The 19,144-nt window shown below is 45.5% G+C and overlaps 1 protein-coding gene and 1 long non-coding RNA gene across 2 annotated transcripts; one reads left to right on the forward strand and one right to left on the reverse strand.

The window, feature by feature from the left end:
- Positions 1–3,898: 3,898 nt before the first annotated feature.
- LOC125548479 lies at positions 3,899–5,258 on the forward strand. Its single transcript, XM_048712066.1, has 3 exons — positions 3,899–4,191; positions 4,788–4,843; positions 4,937–5,258. Exons 1-3 carry the CDS (start codon positions 3,920–3,922, stop codon positions 4,945–4,947), a joined length of 339 nt encoding a protein of 112 aa, XP_048568023.1. The 5' UTR covers positions 3,899–3,919; the 3' UTR covers positions 4,948–5,258.
- A 1,516-nt stretch (positions 5,259–6,774) lies between these two features.
- On the reverse strand, positions 6,775–8,666 carry LOC125548480. The gene is made up of 4 exons (XR_007301098.1): positions 8,411–8,666; positions 8,251–8,313; positions 8,085–8,149; positions 6,775–7,964 (listed from the first exon to the last, which is right to left on the reverse strand). It is a non-coding gene; the product is annotated as an uncharacterized LOC125548480 (long non-coding RNA).
- Between the last annotated feature and the right edge of the window lie 10,478 nt (positions 8,667–19,144).

Here is a 19,144-nt window from a genome sequence, read left to right on the forward strand (position 1 = left end):
TGTTGAATAAGTATTTGAAATTTTGAACGAGTATTTGAAATTTTTGAACAAGTATTTAAAAAATGTTGAATAATAAAAAATGTTGAACACGTATTTTAAAAATGTTGAACAACTATTTGAAAATGTTGAACAAGTATATAAAAAATATTGAGCGGGGATTTGAAAAATGTTGAACACATATTTGAAAAAATGCTGTACAAATATTTTAAAAAATGTTGATCGTGTATATAAAAATGTTGAACGAGTATTTAAGAAAATGTTGAACAAGTATTTGGAAAATGTTGAACAAGTATTTTTTTTAAATGTTGACAAGTATTTGACAAAATGTTGAACAAGCATTTGAATGGAAAACTGAAAAGAAACAAAACCCGCAGAAGATTAAAATCAAAATAAGCAAAAAATGGAAAAGGAAAACTAAACAAAAAGTGAAGAAAAAAAGAAAACACAAAAACAGAAGAAAAAAAAGATGAAAATAACGTGAAAAAAAAAGGAAAACCGGCTTCACTCGCCTCAACTAAAATAACATCTCAATATTATCATGAACCAGATCCGGGGGTAGTGGCTACTAGAGCTAGCTCTTGCCACGAGACCAGGGATCGAATCACGGCAATTCCTATTCGGCGCTTTGTGTGTAATCTGATAACGCTCTGCGTTGCCCATTGTAGGTTTCGGTTCCTATGTTTTAATTCGCAAAAAATGCACGCGACTTGGTCGCGACTCAAACCTGGGATATCCCCCCATTGATACATACTGGTGTAACCACCGGGCAACAAAGACGGTTGCATTAACTTGCAACATTTTGCTTCTTTTATTTTGTCCTTTCCCTTTTTTCTCTTTTCCTTTTCCTTTTTCCTGATCCTTTTTTTTGTTTTCTCTTTTTATTTTTTCTTCGAACTGGTTTGACGAATTTTTTGCAAATACATGAACTTATTCAAATCAATGATTTTTTTTTGAAATTCCATGAAATTTCTTCAATTTTTGTGGTCTTTTATTTAAATCCCTGAACTTATTCAATTTTTGTTAACCACCTGAAGTTTTCTTCAATTTTCGATGAACTTATTCAAATCGATGAACTTTTATCCAAAACCGATGAACTCTTTTTTAGAATCGATGAACCATTTTTGAAATTTGATGAACTTTTTTTCCAATTCGTGATTTTTTGCAAATTCAATGAACTTTTTTCAAACTCAATGAACTTTTTTTCCAATTTGTTGAACTTTTTTTGGAAATCAATGATTTTTTTATTTGTTGATTTTTTTGAAATTGATAAACTTTTTTCCCTTTTTCATGAACTTTTTTGAAAATTTGATGAACTTTTTCTTCAAAAATTATGAATGTTTTCAAATTCACATGTTTTGTTCAAATAAGTCACAAAACTAAATGATACAGTAGATGGAATGCTACTATACAATAAATAGTGTTGCCACGTTGTTCTTATAGCGTTAGAGCTATTATGTTTCACAACAGTGGAGAGGGTGTGGTGGTTAGCCGAACTCCTACTTTAGCGTAATGACGGGAGTTTGAATCCTGGGGATGGCGTTAGTTTTTGGCTGTTTTTCGCGCCTTTATAGTTTCCTGCGATACACGTTCTCGGGCCGGCCCATGAGGTGGGGCACGTGCAGGAGCGCCAGCTACTTGTTCAGGCGCTTAAGGCGCCGAACAGGAGCTCCCTTGAATCGCGCTTCACCCGTACGTTGTTTTTCTTTTTCTGTGCGAATCATGGGCGGGCGCGATTACTCGAAAAGCTTCAGCGAGACATCCCACAGCGATCGCTTATAATGTGATCAATAGTCGCTGCGCAGGCACTTAGGGGAAAAAAAGGATAGAGAAGGGATCTAGACTAGAAGGTGCCAGTGGGCCTAGTGGGCCTAGCAGATTCAGAAGGAAGAATTGAGAGACAAGAAGAATAGTGGGCACCGAGTGTCCAGGGAGCTCCTAACCGGCGCCTTCTGCGCCGGTAAGGAGAATGAGCGCTCACGTACATCCAGTCATGGGCCGGCCCAATATAAAAGAGTGCGAGCGCTCATTCGTTCCCTTGATCGCTCGTTCAAAAAACAAAAGGTGTTGCTTTGCTTCGTTTTTTTCTGATTCGATCGTTTTACTCAATTTCGAATTAACCGGTCGTTGTTGACCGCTGATCTGTTCAACATTGACTGTTGACTTTTCAGAAAAGGTTCACAAAAAATGTGAATTTTTTTCAAAAATCACGAACTAAAAAAGGTTCTTGGAATCCAAAAAAAGGTCAAATATTTTTGCAAAAAAATCGCAAATTTTAAAAAGTTCATGAATTTCAAAAAAAGTTCATCTAAATTGAAAGAGTTCACCAATTTTTAATAAAAAATTCATCTAATTTGGACAAAAAGTTCACCGACTTTCAAAAAAAGTTCATTGGTTTTGAAAAAGGTTCACAAACCTGAGAAAAAGCTATCGAACTTGAAAAAAAGTTCATTGAATTTGGAAAAAGTTCACCGACTTCAAAAAAGAGTTCACCCAAAATTGAAAGAAAGTTCATCGCATTTGAAAATAGTTCACCGGTTTTGATAAAATGTCATCGAATTAGAAAAAAGTTCATTTAATTTGAGAAAAAGTTCACCAATTTTGAAAAAAGTTCATCGAATTTGAAAAAAAGTTCATAAATCCGGTGAACTTTTTATATTGAATTAGAAAAAGAAAAGGAAGAAAGAAGACTAAAAAAGAAAAAGAATGAATAAAAAGAAAAAGGAAGAAATGAAAAGAAAAACGAAAAAAAAGAAAAGGAAAAGAGAGAAAGAAAGACTAAAAGAGATAAGAAGCTCAAAGTTATCGCATGACTCAACTAGGGCGGGTGGCTAGCGAGTCCTGCACTGTAAGGCCGCGTCGCAGGATCGAATCCTTCTCAGCATGTCGATTTTTTGCATCATTTTACAAAAGAAAAAATTGAAACATGGGCTGGCCCATCGCGGACGAGGGGTGTGCGCCCTGTACCATTAACGCTATAACGGGCGCTACGGGCGTCGTTTAGGGTTTGCCGAGTGTCCAGCCCGGACATGAAGACGGGCCAGGCTTTTGGAGAGGTAAACGGATATGAACACGAAAACGGGAAGGTTGGTAACAGCGGGCCGTGTTCCCGTCGGATATGGGAAACCTAGCGGCCGGCACATTATAATGGGCACCAGGGTGAGGGGACTGGATTGGATTGGGAGAAGAGGATTGAGGAACTCCATTATCCGACGGGTGGCTAGCGAGTCCTGCGCTGTAAGCCCGCGTCACAAGATCGAATCCTTCTCAGCACGTCGATTTTTGCATCATTTTACAAAAGAAAAAATTGAAACATGGGCTGGCCCATCGCGGACGAGGGGTGTGCGCCCTGTACCATTAACGCTATAACGGGCGCTACGGGCGTCGTTTAGGGTTTGCCGAGTGTCCAGCCCGGACATGAAGACGGGCCAGGCTTTTGGAGAGGTAAACGGATATGAACACGAAAACGGGAAGGTTGGTAACAGCGGGCCGTGTTCCCGTCGGATATGGGAAACCTAGCGGCCGGCACATTATAATGGGCACCAGGGTGAGGGGACTGGATTGGATTGGGAGAAGAGGATTGAGGAACTCCATTATCCGACGGGTGGCTAGCGAGTCCTGCGCTGTAAGCCCGCGTCACAAGATCGAATCCTTCTCAGCACGTCGATTTTTGCATCATTTTACAAAAGAAAAAATTGAAACATGGGCTGGCCCATCGCGGACGAGGGGTGTGCGCCCTGTACCATTAACGCTATAACGGGCGCTACGGGCGCCGTTTAGGGTTTGCCGAGTGTCCAGCCCGGGCATGAACACGGGCCAGGCTTTTGGAGAGGTAAACGGATATGAACACGATAACGAGAAGGTTGGTAACAGCGGGCCGTTTCCCGTCGGATATGGGAAACCTAGCGGCCGACACATTATAATGGGCACCAGGGTGAGGGGACTGGATTGGATTGGAAGAAGAGGATTGAGGAACTCCAACAGATCCGGCGACGAGAATGAAACTAGGACGAGATGGCAGCTTCGCTTATGTTTGCCGCGAGAAAGATCTGCAGTCGCGCCCTTGGGCGACCACCGCAGTTGTATTTTAGGGCGGCCGTTAAGGAGGAACAGAGTCTGCTGTTGCCAAGGATTGGCCATGGCAGGAGCTTCCCTCGCCGCTTCAGTTCCTCTGAATCAAGTCTTTCAAAAAAGGTACTCCCGCAGAATCAGACCTAATTCTGCCCTAGTCGAATTTGTAGAATAGGTATAATTTATTGCGTTGAGATCAACAATACGAATTCTACTTCCGCAGATTTAGCAGCCTTTTCTTTCTTGTTAGAATTCTTACCATATTGTGGCAAAAGAAACTGCTAGCGGAACAGCATAATCAATTTTGGGCCATGCTCTTGCTCATTTGTTAATCTTACATTATTTTTTCTGGCTCCACCAGATCAAACGATCTTATAAAGGAGATTCGTGCCCAATCAAGGGATTTCTTGAGTTGTGAATTTATTTTTGAAAGTCATATAGTTTGAATTTTAATGCTCACAATTTAGCTAACTTTTCTTCTTCTTTAGCTGGTGGTCGCCACTTGTTGATGGGTTTACCCCACGACCTGTTTGTTATCCCTGTAAACCGTGCTTCTACCAATCAATAAGTGTGGTTTATCCCTAAAGAAAAAACATATATCAAACGATCAATCATATATGCAAAGTTAGCGCTTACTAACTATCTTTATATGTTCTACTCCAAATTCTGTCTCACCGTTTGTAAGGCTAACTATGTAATTTTCTTTTGCGGGACCACAGCAGCATGGACCTCAATCAGCTGCAAACACTACAAAGTCGTCGAAGCACACACCATGGTAATTATTATGTCACATGGACTACTCAGATTTTAGATGATTGTAAACAACTTATTTAAATCCGCTTCTAATTGATTTATGTTTTGATTTTAGGTTCGTATTAAGTCACCCCAATTATGTACGTAATATATTTTTTGGGACAATCGGGACGGCTATAGGAGTCCTTGCAATACTCTATGGTGTGGCCCGTACACACGGGGGGCCGATTTTTAGAGAACAACTATTGGGCTTGCCGCCTAAACCAAGCAAGGAAGATGATTAGCCTTCGGATGACGGCTATTGGAGCTCACAACCAAGAATGCCTGAATATGACCTGGTGTTGTTATGGTGCTCGTTGGCCTGAACATGAGCATTAGTCTGTTGTGACTCTGGCTGAACAAATTTACCGTGTTTGAATATTTACCGAGGACCGTTATTTTGTTATGGTGCTCATTGGCCTATTTACTTGTTCATCAGTCTGTTTTGACGAATTTACTATGACGTGTTGTTATGATGATGCTTAGTACTTTGAGCTCCTGTCGATATCCTTTCAGATTATTCAATTTGCCAGAATTTTGGTATTGAGCATCGGTCTAGTATGACTTTTGATGTACCATGCGCAATCATATCTTCTTGGTCGCATGGCACTAGTAATCGTTCGGTAGTAGCTCCGCGCGAAGTGGAATCCGTTCTACAAGCTCTACGTCTCGCCACATTTTCTACAAATTACTAGATGACCAATTGCACCAAATGGCGCAGAGGCCCATTTAAAACCATGCGTGTTGAAAATATGCATTTTTCAGTAACTTTATGTTTGAGCAAGTGCAGATACCATGTCAAACCCAAGTGTTTTGCAAATATTTGAATTCATTAGAAGTGGGTTTTAGTAACCACTTAGGATACTAATTCAAACCCTTTAAGGTGAAAATGAAGGATAGTTTATCTTTGAAAATATATACTTGAGCATGCATATTTTGTTATCTTATTGGGTAACATAGAACCAAATGGCGCAAGGTAGGTATATGATAGACAACTTTACTTTCCACGAAGATGCGACGTGACATCTTCCTTGACTTGATTGTGTTCAAGCACATTTAGAGATCAAACACATAATTTATTAAGATATGGCTATCCAAACATGCAAGCTCCTGTTGCGCTAAATGGCAAAAAAGCCCAATTCAAACCAAGAATTAAATGCAAGTATTTTGCTTAACTTAAGAATGCACTTGGGTGATCTTAGTACAATGGCCTTGTTATTTGAATTGATATGTTTTTTTAGATAACTTTGCAAATGAATAGTTAGCATCGTAGAGGATATATTTTTATCCTATAATATATTGCAATTGTACCAAAGCGTTTTCTTATATTGCTGTGTTGTTGGATGTTCTATCATGCATTAAAGAAAGGAAATATTTGTTCAAAATATATACCAGAGCTTCCAAAAGTAGCTTATCCGGCACATGAATGTTTGCTGGGCTGGGCTCAATCAGAGGAGAAAATAGCTGAGAAGAATGTGTGTCACACGTCCTTCTCCAGCACCACAATGCCCAGATTTAAACCAAGAGCTATTTGCAAAAAAATAAATTAGGGAAAATAATTTTTTGCAAATTGAGGCCTTTATTTTGTACCAACGTTACAATTCGAACAAAAGAAATAGAAATATATATGGAAAATGGAAATATATATATGGTTAATGTGGATGCAACAAAAGAGTTCTTTTCTAAGAACAAAAGACTTGGCATGGAGAAAGCAACGTTCAGGAACACAATACAAAGGCATGCACCACGCCCAGTTTATCTGAATCCATAACAGTGCAGTAAAGGTACGTTGTACGTCCGGTAACAAAACTAAAGCCACTCAATGTTCTTCCACCTTTTTTTATTCTCAACACCGGATCATTAACATTAGTCCAGTTGTTTCCTCATAAACTCAGTATAAGATACTCCCTTCATTCCACAATGTAATGCACCCACGCTTTCCGAGATCTAAGTTGACGTATGTGACAACATAGTTATAAATTTCGCCGGGGTAACACAATTACATGAAAGGGTGCACACAGTACCCAAAGCTATCACTACAACTGAGCATGAAGGACTGTCGGACGGGCACATTTCTTCAGTATGTATAGAGTCTGTCTACCCTACAATAGTTAAGCTGAAAAAAGGAAAATTACAAGATGATCAGACCAGAACAAGTGTTCCACTACTATAGAATTATGTAGCTTCCACACAGCGAACGATGAACATCAGTGCAAGCTTTGCCAGCTGCAATTAACTTCAAAAACCAGAGCAGTAGGTAATGCCAGCGCTTACTCCACTGCAGATTTTTCAGAGATCTAGCAAAAGGAAAACCTTCTATTTTTAGATTAAGGTGAAGATGACTCCTGCAGTTCCGACTGACTGTTCTGTACTATTCGAGACGTCAGCTTAGATATCTCAAAAATTGTAATGGTGATGAAGCAATCAGCAGAACCGAGATGCAGCAACGGACAAGATCATACAACTTGTAAAATACAACAAAAAACTGGTCAGAACACAATCACGGCATGCAACGATGCAGATACAAGCAAGAAACACTAAGGCATCATTTCTATAAGGTATCATATCCTCACAATTACTGTAACTTGCAACAAACTTGTAGAGTAGTTCTTTTAACAAGAACAAGTTGTGAACGCGAATCATAGGTCTATCCTCACATTTGCACATCTTGTTTTGCATTTGTTATTCTGCATCGACCACCAAGGTAACATAAAAAAGGTACGCAGACCAGGATAAACTAAAGCATGTACTCACTCCGTTCCTAAATATTTGTCTTTCTAGATATTTCAACAAGTGACTGCATACGGAGCAAAATGAGTGAATCTACACTCTAAAATATGTCTATATACATCCGTATGTGGTGTTCCATTTAAAATCTCTAGAAAGACAAATATTTAGGAATTGAGGGAGTACTTGGAAAGGAAAATCAAATAAACAGAAATTGGCTAGTATACTTGTGGATAGGTTAGACAGAAAGTCAGCAAGAACGCCCAACTCTGGCCGAGAACACCCGCCCCTACGCGCAGTTCAGATCTGGGCAGCCACCGGATTCACACTGTACCACATAACCAAATGGCAAGCAGCAGCGGGCAAGATCGTACAACCTGCGAATTTTAGAAAATAACCGGTCAAAAGACAACACCACGGGATGAACGATGCAAATGCAAGCAAGAAACAATCGCGGCTCATAGCGGTTCAGAGAAGCAAAAGAACAGCCTATTTACCAAAGCTAGGAAGGAGGACTGGAGGAGCACGCGATCCAAACATCAGGACGAACTAGGAAAACAACCTAAACCGTAGAACAAACGTTAGCACAGATGCATTTCACCGAACATCACGCGCGCATTTCATCAAACATCTTATAGGCAAGTAGAAGGGGCGCCCACTAACCTGAACGCGAAGGACAGAAAGACCCACGGCTCGACGCAGGCGACAACGGCAAGTCGAACCAAGCTGCACACGATCGAAAGAAGCCCAACTACGTGAAATCAGTAGAGCGAAGCAAGAAGAGAGGTGTTGGAAAGAACACAAGAAGAACAGCAGCACGAACCTCAACCAGCGGCGTCCATAGAGCAAAGGAGGCCACCGCAACAGACCGCAGCAGAGGACAGTCGAAGGAAGCTAGGCGAGGCACGAGGAGAGGTTGCAGCGGGGCGGAGACGAGGAAGAAGGGCACTCAGCAGCCTGGGCATGGCAGACGCACGCGACGCGGCAGCGGCCCCACGGAGTGACACACGCACGTCATCGCGCCCCGGCCGCGCGTCGGGCACAGCAGCCCGAGCAGAGAAACCACCCACTAGAATAGAACAGAGGGCGCAGAGATGGGAGACGGTTAACGCGAACACAGGTAAAGAGATGATCCCCAATGACGAGTGGGGTCAAGGGAAGCGGGACCAGGTGGCAGTGCCCGAGCGCGCCGGTAAACAGAATAAGGGATGTACAATGGTGGCATATGGATATATATGCCTCATGACAAAAGTAATTTGAAGTACTCCCTCCGTTTCTAAATACTTGTCTTTCTAGACATTTTAACAAATGACTACATACGAAGCAAAATGAGTGAATCTACACTCTAAAATATGTCTACATACATCCGTATGTAGTAGTCATTTGAAATGTCTAGAAAAACATATATTTAGGAACGGAGGGAGTATATGTGTTGATTTTTTCTCCCCAATGCAAGCTACTACTAGTAGACCTGATCAAAGAATAGAAAGTGACTCTCACTACACATGCATCCCTCCTTTTCATTTCAACTTTTTCAACTTTATGCACTGGACCACACTTTTTGTCTCTAAGCACCCGCCTCCTGGAGAGGATCCCGCTTCCCCATCCGAACCTACTTTTTCTGTTATCCGATCCTACATGGCATGTGAGGCATCACCCTGGGGCTATGCATTGGCCATGCCCTAACACACGACCTGAAGGAAAAGCAACTGCCTATGTCCCACGACGCGACGCGGCATGGCTAGGCAAATTTTCGTGTTTTGACCCTTTTTCGCATATCAATTCAGGATCTGATCCCGGTTGGAAAGAATTTCGGGATTTGATTCTTTTGCTACCGTCAGAACCCTTGACGGTAGGCTATGGCAGGGGTTTTTGCCTTTGAAGTTTTTGTAACGAAAAATTACAGTGCCCTGGCGGTAGGTTCAACCTACCGCCAGGGGGTTGGCGGTAGGCTGTGTGACCCTACTGCCAGGGTCCTTAGTGGTAGGGTCCTGTGTTTTATGGTTTCAAGTTTAATTGCTTGCTTCTTTTCAAAAACAATATCACAGCAATGATATAGTGTCTAGAAAACAGATTTCAAACAATTAAACTTGGGCATCACATATACATTAATAAAACTTGAAGTACATAGACATGACAAACGAAGTTCAACTAATTAGCAAACGGAGTTCCACATAGTTTCACAAATAGCTAACACATAGTTCCACGTAGTCTCACAACCACTAAACAACTACAAGAGCCAAGTATTCAAGAGCAGAATTACTTGCTCCTGCTCCTCTTGGAGGTACGGTCCTCGTTCCTCTTTGAACGAGTCTCTTCAGTCTTCTTCTTGGACAGTCGAGTAACCGGTCTCTGTAAAGGGTCCGGACTCAGCAAATCCTTCTTCTTTGGATTCCTTTTCGGCAGATGATATGGTTCAGATGATTGAGTTGGTGGAGGTCCATAATATTCATCGTACTCCTCCCCATTGCTCTCACCCTCCTCTTCCTCATGATACTCCTCCTCCTCCTCCTTCTCAACCAACCTAGACGACGGGGGAACATGGCTCGATGAGCCGATGTGACCCTGTGTGGCTGCAGGATGATAAGCTTCAACCGACCCAGCTCCAGCACACCCAAGCAGGCCTACCAGCTTGCGACAACGTTTCACGAACTTCTGCACTCACAATGAAACAAGGGCATAATAAGTATCAGATTGTTGATTGCAAGTGAACAAGATGCATCTGTTCCGAGGAGGCTGAAATTGTATCTTCATCGTCCCCCTCACTTTGTTCTCAGATTGTGCGCTCCCGGGGGCATCACCTAGTGCATTTCAGGCTTCAAAGATGCATCTGTTCAACTCACCGGACTGTAACGGCATAAGTCAGTCATGATGACGAATAAAATAATTTAAATACAACCGTCGGTTCAAACTTACCACTCTGTTGATGAGGGGTGCAAACTCCCTAAATCCACTATGCATGTCTCTAATGCCGGTCTGGTAGGCCTCTTCCTCGGGGTCATCCCTCTCCAGCTCCACGATGTCTTTCGCCGTCCACCGAGGCCTGAGACGAAGACGGTGCTTCTGGCCGTCATCGTACCACCTCATGTGTCGGCCCAGGTAAGCATCCCAGTCAGTCACTTTCCTCTCCCCATCTTTACGGAACCTCCGCCGGTTCCACTCCGTCACATGAGTTTTATGCTCCTCTCCCAGTCTATGATCGACTAATTCTTCTGCCGGCTCATCCTGCAAGGCATAGACCACAAGAAACATCATAATAAAGTCAAACGCAATGAAATCATGGGCACGAAGAACAAGCGCGCTCACATGTGGAGTGCATGCCCGCCGGTATCAGTCGGCGGGCCCGGTGGGATATGCTGATACATCCCAAACTGCGTGGCCACGCGGTGTGGCAAGTGCCACTCGACGGCGTACACACATATCATGGGCACGATGCACCGCCAAAGACCACTGTCTGCATCGCACATCACGTTCAGATCAAAGTCCCACTCTCAATCATGATACGGCCACCAGTTTACCTATTACATATACATTGGTAAGTTCCCACTCTCAGTCAAAAGTGGAATCAAAGAGAAAGGTGGTGAGCGAGTTCATATACCTGCGTATGCGTCAAAGCGTCCAACTCGTTGGTGTAGGTCTTGTACGAAGTCTTGTTTAGGCCCGTGTAGAGTTTGACAACATCCCACTCATACGGTGGGGTGTCGAGTCTCGTCGCCGTCTTCGCTATAGGCACCCCATGAGCGTCTTGGCATCTTCTCTGGACGCCCCACCGGCAGCCGCTCCCACATCCAAATGGAGAGGGCCCAGACAAAGCCACCCATATTGGACTTGTCTCCCGTCCTCTGGGTTGCGTCGTCAAGCTGCAAAACATCAAATGAGGATCAGATATAACAAAATGTCATGGACATACTTTCGTAGGTAGGCAATGAGATAATCTCTTACCGAACGATATAGGTGTCACACCCTAGCTAGTTCAAGCATTAGAGTGTGCATCATGTTTATTTTCCTCTTAAATTTGAAATGGGGATGACAGAACCCCCAACATCCCCCGTGGAAACAACTAGGGTTTACTAAAATTATTTTCAATGAACCTGAAATGCCCTTCTAAAAAGTTCACCCTCTTTGTCTTGGGTTAAAACCTCTGGCAAAATTGGTGCACATTTTTCTAGGTCAACAGAAGGTCATTGAATTAAATCATAAGTATTTGAATTTGGGCATTTAAATGCTACAAAATAATTTAAATGCCCAAATAATTCTGGAAATAAATGTTTGCTGTTGGAAATAATCTAAACAGAGCCCACAATTATTTTCAGGATTTTTGGAAACGTTTTAGTATTTTTAATAAAGCCCAACAGTTGCAATTAAATAGAAAACAGAAACAAATTTACAAAAAAAGAGAAGGAAGCCACCTGGGCCTTACCTGAGCTGGCCAGCCCACCTGGCTCGGCCCAGCCTACTGGCTTCGCCAGTCGTCCTCCTCCTCGCGCCAGGAGGCAGGGGCGCGTGCTCGCCGCGCGCTGGCCACGCGCTGGCCACCTCCTGCTTCCGCCGACGCCCGGAGACGCCTAGAGGTGCCATGCGACCCCCACGTCCCCCTCTCATCCTCTCCCACTCTCCCCCTCGTCTCTCTCACTCTCCCCCGTGATGGCCGAGCGCGAACCTCGCCGCCGATCGCCGTAGTTGCCACCACAGCCACTCCCTCGCCCCTCCGACGAGCCCAATAGCTCCGCCTCGTCGCCCTGGACCTCTTCGCCGACCCACGCGACCCCAAACGCCGCCGAACGCCGTCTACGCCCTCGTCTTCAACCTCGGGCACCCGAGCCGTCTCCGGCCGATTCGCCGTCGCCAGGACCTCCCCGAGCTCGCTGACCCCCTCTCCGACTCCGCTGTGAGCTCCTCTTCCTTTCCCCCTAGCTCCCATCCTCGTTTGGCCTCTGTAGCCGCCATTTCCACCGCACCCGAGAGCTCCTCGCCGCCGGCCATGTCGCCGTCGTGGCTACACCGTGCAAGCACGCGTCCGAGCGCACCACCGCATTCAGTGCGTCCCCAGGAGCCTAACGCACGCACTTCCTCGCCTTGCCATGCACCGTAGCCCTCTTTCCCTCTCCGTCCAAACTCCGGCCGCCGCCACGAGCTCGATTCCGGCGAGCTCGCTCCACCCCAGCTCCTCCCACTTGCCCCGCTAGATGCGCACGAGCCCCAGCTACGCGTAGCACGTCTCCGCCGTCGATTTGGTCACCGGAGGACCAAATCCGAAGCCCTCCGCCGTCTCGGCCTCGCCGGTGGCTCAACGCCGGCGAGTTTGACCAAGTTTGACCCCTGGGTGGGCCCAGGTAGACCCCCCCTAAGTCTATGACAGGTGGGGCCGGTCTGCTAACTAAATTAGGATTAGTTTTAATTAATTCTAATTAAATCAGTCACTGACATGTGGGCCCAGGACCCACTGACAGCTAATTAGTGTTAATCTAATCCTGTTAATTAGCTGAGAGGCTGACAGAAGGGGCCCACCAGTCAGGTTTGACCTGGGCTGGCGCCTTTGACCTGCTGAGGTCAGCATGACGCAATGCTGATGCAGTAATGCATTTTCTGGATTTATTTTTATTCAGGAAATTCCAGAAAATAGTCAAAACTTCTAAAAATCATAGAAAATCAACCATAGCTCCAAATGCAAAGATTTATATATGAAAAATGATCAGAAAAATTCAATCTATCCATATGTAATGGTTTCATGCATGACAAAACAAGTTTACCTTGCTGTTTAAGCAGAATAAGGAAATGCACTATTAAGGCCATGTTTAATGAGCTAATATTTGAATCTTTGATTCAAATGAGTTCATTCCTTTCTACTATAACTTGCATTAGGCCAAGACACATTCATATTGCCATGTCATAGCATGCATCATATTGTTGCATATCGTCATGTGTTGATTGTGTTCCGATGCGTTCTTCATGGTAGGTTCTACCTCCGAGGATATTCACGAGTATCCAACTGAAGGGCAGTATCCCACTACCACTCCATCAGGCAAGCAACCATTGATCATTCCGATACAAACCCATGTTCTCGCTTCTGCTCTTGTTTACTGCATTAAGACAACGCGATTCAAACTGCTGTGTGCTACGGTAGTTGAACCCTTATCCTCTGCATGACCTGTCATTGCCACAGTAACTAGATGAAACCCACTAGCATGTGTAGGAGTTGATTGAGCCATGTATGTGATTCCTACCTTGCCATGCCTGCTATGCTTAGAGTTGTGTCAGGTCTGGTTCATCTGGGTGATGGGCTAGAGTGAAATGCTTATGTCGGTAATGTGAGGGATGTGTTGAACATGTTTTGGTAAAGGTATCGATGAGAGGCCATGTAGGAGTACATGGTGGGTTGTTTCATTGAGGCCGTCCCTAAGAACTGAGATATGTATGTGTGATTTAAGATGTAGTTACTACCGTACATTGGGCCCGAAACCAATGGACCCTCTCGGCTTCTTAACCACCTTAGTACTTTGTCCAGGAGTTGCAAATAGTTTCTGGTGTTTGTAGGATATGTGTTGGCGGCCGTGCGTAGCGCTGACCCTAGGGGTGGGCTATGTTGCGGTAGATACACCGTGGCCGGGTATGCCGTGCGCCCGTTTGGCGTCTCGGGACCCTGTTCACATCGTTCGGGGCCGTATGTGGAAACCTCGGCCGGACTCCCTGCGGATGGAACCTGGATAGGCGATAAACCTGGACTAGAGACTTAAATGTTTAGGTAGGCCGTGGCCGACACACTCGCTGGGCTTCCGCTTGAAGGTTGCCGAGTACATGTCGTGTAAGCGGCGGTAAGTGGTGAAAGCGTGTATGAAGAAGTACACCCCTGTAGGGTATAAAACTATTCGAATAGCCGCGTCCGCGGTAAAGGACTACTTGGTTGCCTATACAGTTCATAGACAAGTTAACGGATACTAATAAAAGACTCAAGATAAGTGTGAGTACCGAGGATGGCCCTCTCGTAGGATGACAAGGGAGGATCCCCGGTGGAGTATTGTGTTGGTGAGTAGTGGACTCGTGTGCGAAAACTATTTTACTGGTGAAGTTCCGTAGGATAGCTTAGCCAAGAGTCAAAGCTGGCTTGCTGCATTAACCCCACCACCTTCTTGAGAATAAGCATGTATAGTAGGTTCTGATGCAAGACTTGCTGAGTACCTTTGTACTCATGTTTGCTTAATTACTGTTTTCAGACAACAACACCGCCCCCTCCGATGGGTTCTACGTAGACCTTGACGTCGACGAGTGACTAGCCACCCAGGTGGTGATCCTGGCCATGGTGGGCCCTATGTAGATAGACAGGCTTCGAGAAGCCTTCTTTCTTTCTAGAGTCTGTACTCAGACTAGTTGCTTCCGCATGTGCTTGTATGAGTGTATGACTTGAGTGCTGAGTCATGTGACCCCTATCTGTATGAACATGTTATGTATGGCTCTCTGGAGCCTTTAAATAAAGTACTTGAGTTGTAGAGTTTTGTTGTGATGCCATGTTGTATGTACCCATATCGGGCATATTGTGTGTATGATTGAAATGCTTGGTATGAGTGGGATCCGACAATCTAGTTGTTTATCCTTGGCAGCCTTTCTTATGGGGAAATGTAGTCTAGTGTTCCTCGAGCCATAGTAGTCCGCTACAGCCCGGTTCACCGGAGTCCTGCTAGCCCAGCACTACTGCTCAGGACACTTGACTGGCCGGCATGTGTTTCACTTCGTTCCTATGTCTGTCCCTTCGGGGAAATGTCACGCGGTGATATCCGGAGTCCTGCCTAGCCTGCTACAGCCCGGGTTCCCCGGAGTCCTGTTAGCCCAGTGCTACAGCCCGGAATCACTCGCTGATGACCGACATGCTCGATGTGATTCATGTATGCCTGTCTCCATAGGTCTGTGCCGCTTTGGGTTCACGACTAGCCATGTCGGCCCGGGTTCTGTGTCATATGGATGCTAGCGACACTATCATATACGTGAGCCAAAAGGCGCAAATGGTCCCGGGCCATGGTAAGGCGACACCCATGGGATACCGTGCGTGAGGTCGCAAAGTGATATGAGGTGTTACCGGCTAGATCTATGTGACTTGGAATCGGGGTCCTGACAGCGTTGGTATCAGAGCCGGACTGCCTGTAGGTTCGTTGAGCCAAACTGGTCGATGTCGAGTCTAGAAATGCTTTAGTTATATGTAGGGGAATTGATTGTGGGAGGGAACGTAAGGCTCTTTTACTCCTTTACCCTATGCCTCTGATCTGAGTCATTCTCTTCTCATTCAACATGGGTTGAGGACTAGGCTCTCTTATTCTATCAGGTTCACGTGTTACTAATCCGTAGTAGCTTATAGGATTGTTGTTACCAGTCCCAGTTCAGTTTCTACTATTCTTAGTATGTTGCTAATTGGATCAGAATCTTGATATGATGTTGTTGAGTGGTATTGTGAACTGTTGTGGATGTCTCAAATCTTTTTCTAAGCATTTACAGCTATTATGCTGTCCAATTTTCCCTAGAAATTCTGATGTCTTTGCATTGTGGTTGTGCTTTCAGATGGCCAACCGTGTTCAAAACCAAGTGGTTCGCCTGACCCGGTGCCTCGACGTGCCCGGTCATACTGCTATGCTAGTCCGGGTAATGATCAAGACGGGCTACCGTTGGTATCTCGAATACACCGTCGAAGAGCAGTTCCGCGACTTTAATCAAAGCCAATATCTCTGCACCGTCAAGATATTTCCTTCTTATCCTAGATCTACCGAGCCCCTTCACTGTTCGTATCGACTCGGGGTTACTGTTGAGATGGCTGTGCAGGATGCTGCCTATTCCATGATGACCATCTTGCGAGTCCGGACTGGCTTGCTTCGGAACACCGACTTCCGTTACATGCCAGCTTCACTTCCGGGAGCGCAAGGGTATCTTCAGGCTATCTATGCTGACTCCACTCAGGAGGACTCATTAACTCGTACCACTACCGAGATGCTCGAAGATAAGGACCGAGAGAATCGGGCCTTGAGGCTGGAGCTTTTCAATACCCGTGCTAATCATTGGGCCACATTGACTCGGTTTGCACCTGCGGTGCAGGCTGGATGTATGGATACAAGGGATCTGTATCCTATGAGATCAGCTCTGCCAGACATGGTGGATTGGTGTGATGTGGGAGGCATCACCCCACCCCGTGGTCCCCGCAGGCCACCGTTTGTTGGTCCAAGACCTCATCCTAGCCCCTTTGGTCCATAGGCTCCTCAGGACCGTCTGTTCCCGGATGGTCATGTTGAACTTCCAGGCTACAGAGGTGACTTCTATGAGAACTACTACGGAGCTGTCTGAGTTAGTAGTAGTACCACTAGTATTGTAGTAGTTGTATTTCCACTGTCCTGCGTGACTTGTGGAATACGACTTAGTGTGTAGTCAATTCCGGAGGTGTAGACAAATAATGTATAGGAGCTTGGAATGCCTCCGATGAGATGTAATGTCTTTCATCATAGTTGTACTGTAGCCTGGGCTTGTACTAAACTATGTATGATGTGTATGACCGTTGGTATATATATGGCAGCTTTATATTACCATGACATACGGATGAACATCTCTGCATTCCGTGTTATCCATTACATTCTGCACTTCCTTGCTAAGTTTGAGCCATCCTTATCTAAACCATTGTCTTGTTTTCTCCTAGGATGGTCAACACCCGCAGCAACCCTGCTGCCTCGGAGCAGGGGGAAGCCAGTGCAGCTAGGGGTGAAAATCTGCCTCACCCGCCTTCTCTGGCCGAGGTAATGCTGGAGGCGGAAAGAAACAAGCGTGAGACTAACCGCCTGCTAGAGCGGATTGAGCAGAACACTACACGCCACCCACGAAATGACTTGGTGTCAATCAATGACTTTATCAAGCTATACCCACCAAAGTTTAACCAATCCGTCGAACCCCTCGACGCGGATGACTGGCTTCGCAGCATTACCCACAAGCTACGTTCTGCCAACGTAGCCGAAGCCGACAAGGTTACCTATGCTGCCTATCACCTCGAAGGCCCTGCTAGTCTTTGGTGGGAAAACTTCAAAGCTATGCGCCCGGTCGGCCAAGTTACTACTTGGGCTGAGTTCAGTGAGGATTTCCGCGAGCATCACATTCCGGAAGGTCTCATGGATCGCAAGAGGGAGGAGTTTTGCAACTTCACCCAGGGAAGACTGACTGTGGATGCATATAGTCGTGAATTTGGAAATCTGGCACGCTATGCTCCCGAAGAGGTATCTACTGACGCTAAGAAGCAAGCAAGGTTCCGCAAGGGACTTAGCCCTGAGCTTCGCCGCGATCTTCATCTGCACGAGTGCACCTCCTTTCAAAAGTTGGTCAATAAAGCCATCAGTGCTGAGACAGGCCAGACTAATTATGACGCTTCACGCAAGCACTCCCGTGATTTTGGCTCTTCATCCGGCTCTGGAACTCAGAAGCGCCGGGTGTGGATTCCAAGCACGGCACTGCCACCCAGGTTCATCCCGAGGCCATCCTTTGAGGCGCCTCGTCCCAACCAGCAATTTGCACCGCCCAAGCCCTATGGTGGCCCCGCTACTAATGCTGCTCCACGCCCCAATGTGGTGACATGCTTTAAGTGTGGAGAGCCGGGTCACTATAGTCGAGAGTGTCCCCAGAACAACAACCCCAATCAAACTGGAAAGTCCGTTGGTCGTGGTAAGCCCGCGGGAAAAACATTCTACACCAAGCCGGCCACCACTGCACGTGGCCATGTCAACTATGTTTCAGCCGAGGAGGCTCATGAGGATCCCAACGTCGTCCTTGGTACGCTCCTTGTTAACTGCCATCCGGCATCTGTTCTTTTTGATACTAGAGCATCTCATTCATTCATATCCGAGAACTATGCTCGATTGCACAACACGACATTCTGTGACATGCCCTCTACCATGGAAATTCAAACTCCTGGCTCTAGATGGCAAACTTCTAGAGTAAGCCATGGGAACGAAATTCTTGTCGATAGACTTGTCTTCCTTGCATCCTTAATAGCTCTCAAGTCCTCGGACATAAACATCATCTTGGGTATGGACTAGATGTCAGCTCATTATGCTAAGATCGATTGTGCCACTAGAACCGTTCAACTTACTCACCCATCGGGCAAGACAGTCAATGTCTTAACTCGAGTGGCCAAGCGCCAGCTTTACTCCTTAAATGCCAACCCCCTTCCAGACCTTGAGGATGTTCCGATAGTCCGAGACTTTCCGGATGTCTTTCCAGAAGAACTGCCAGGTGTTCCACCTGACAGGGATGTAGAGTTTGTGATAGACCTTGTTCCAGGAACCATGCAAATTTCTAGAAGACCCTACAAGATGGCACCCTTAGAACTAGCCGAGCTTAAGAACCAACTCGATGAGTCCTTGAAAAAGGGTTTCATCCGTCCTAGTTCCTCTCCTTGGGCTTGCCCCGTCCTCTTCGTTAAGAAGAAGGATGGAACGGATCGAATGGTTGTGGATTACCGCCCTGTCAACCTGGTCACCATCAAGAACAAATACCCTCTTCCCAGGATCAATGATCTGTATGACCAGCTCGCTGGATCCTCAGT

Source organism: Triticum urartu, chromosome 3 (genome assembly GCF_003073215.2).
Source record: "Triticum urartu cultivar G1812 chromosome 3, Tu2.1, whole genome shotgun sequence".
NCBI lineage: Eukaryota > Viridiplantae > Streptophyta > Magnoliopsida > Poales > Poaceae > Triticum > Triticum urartu.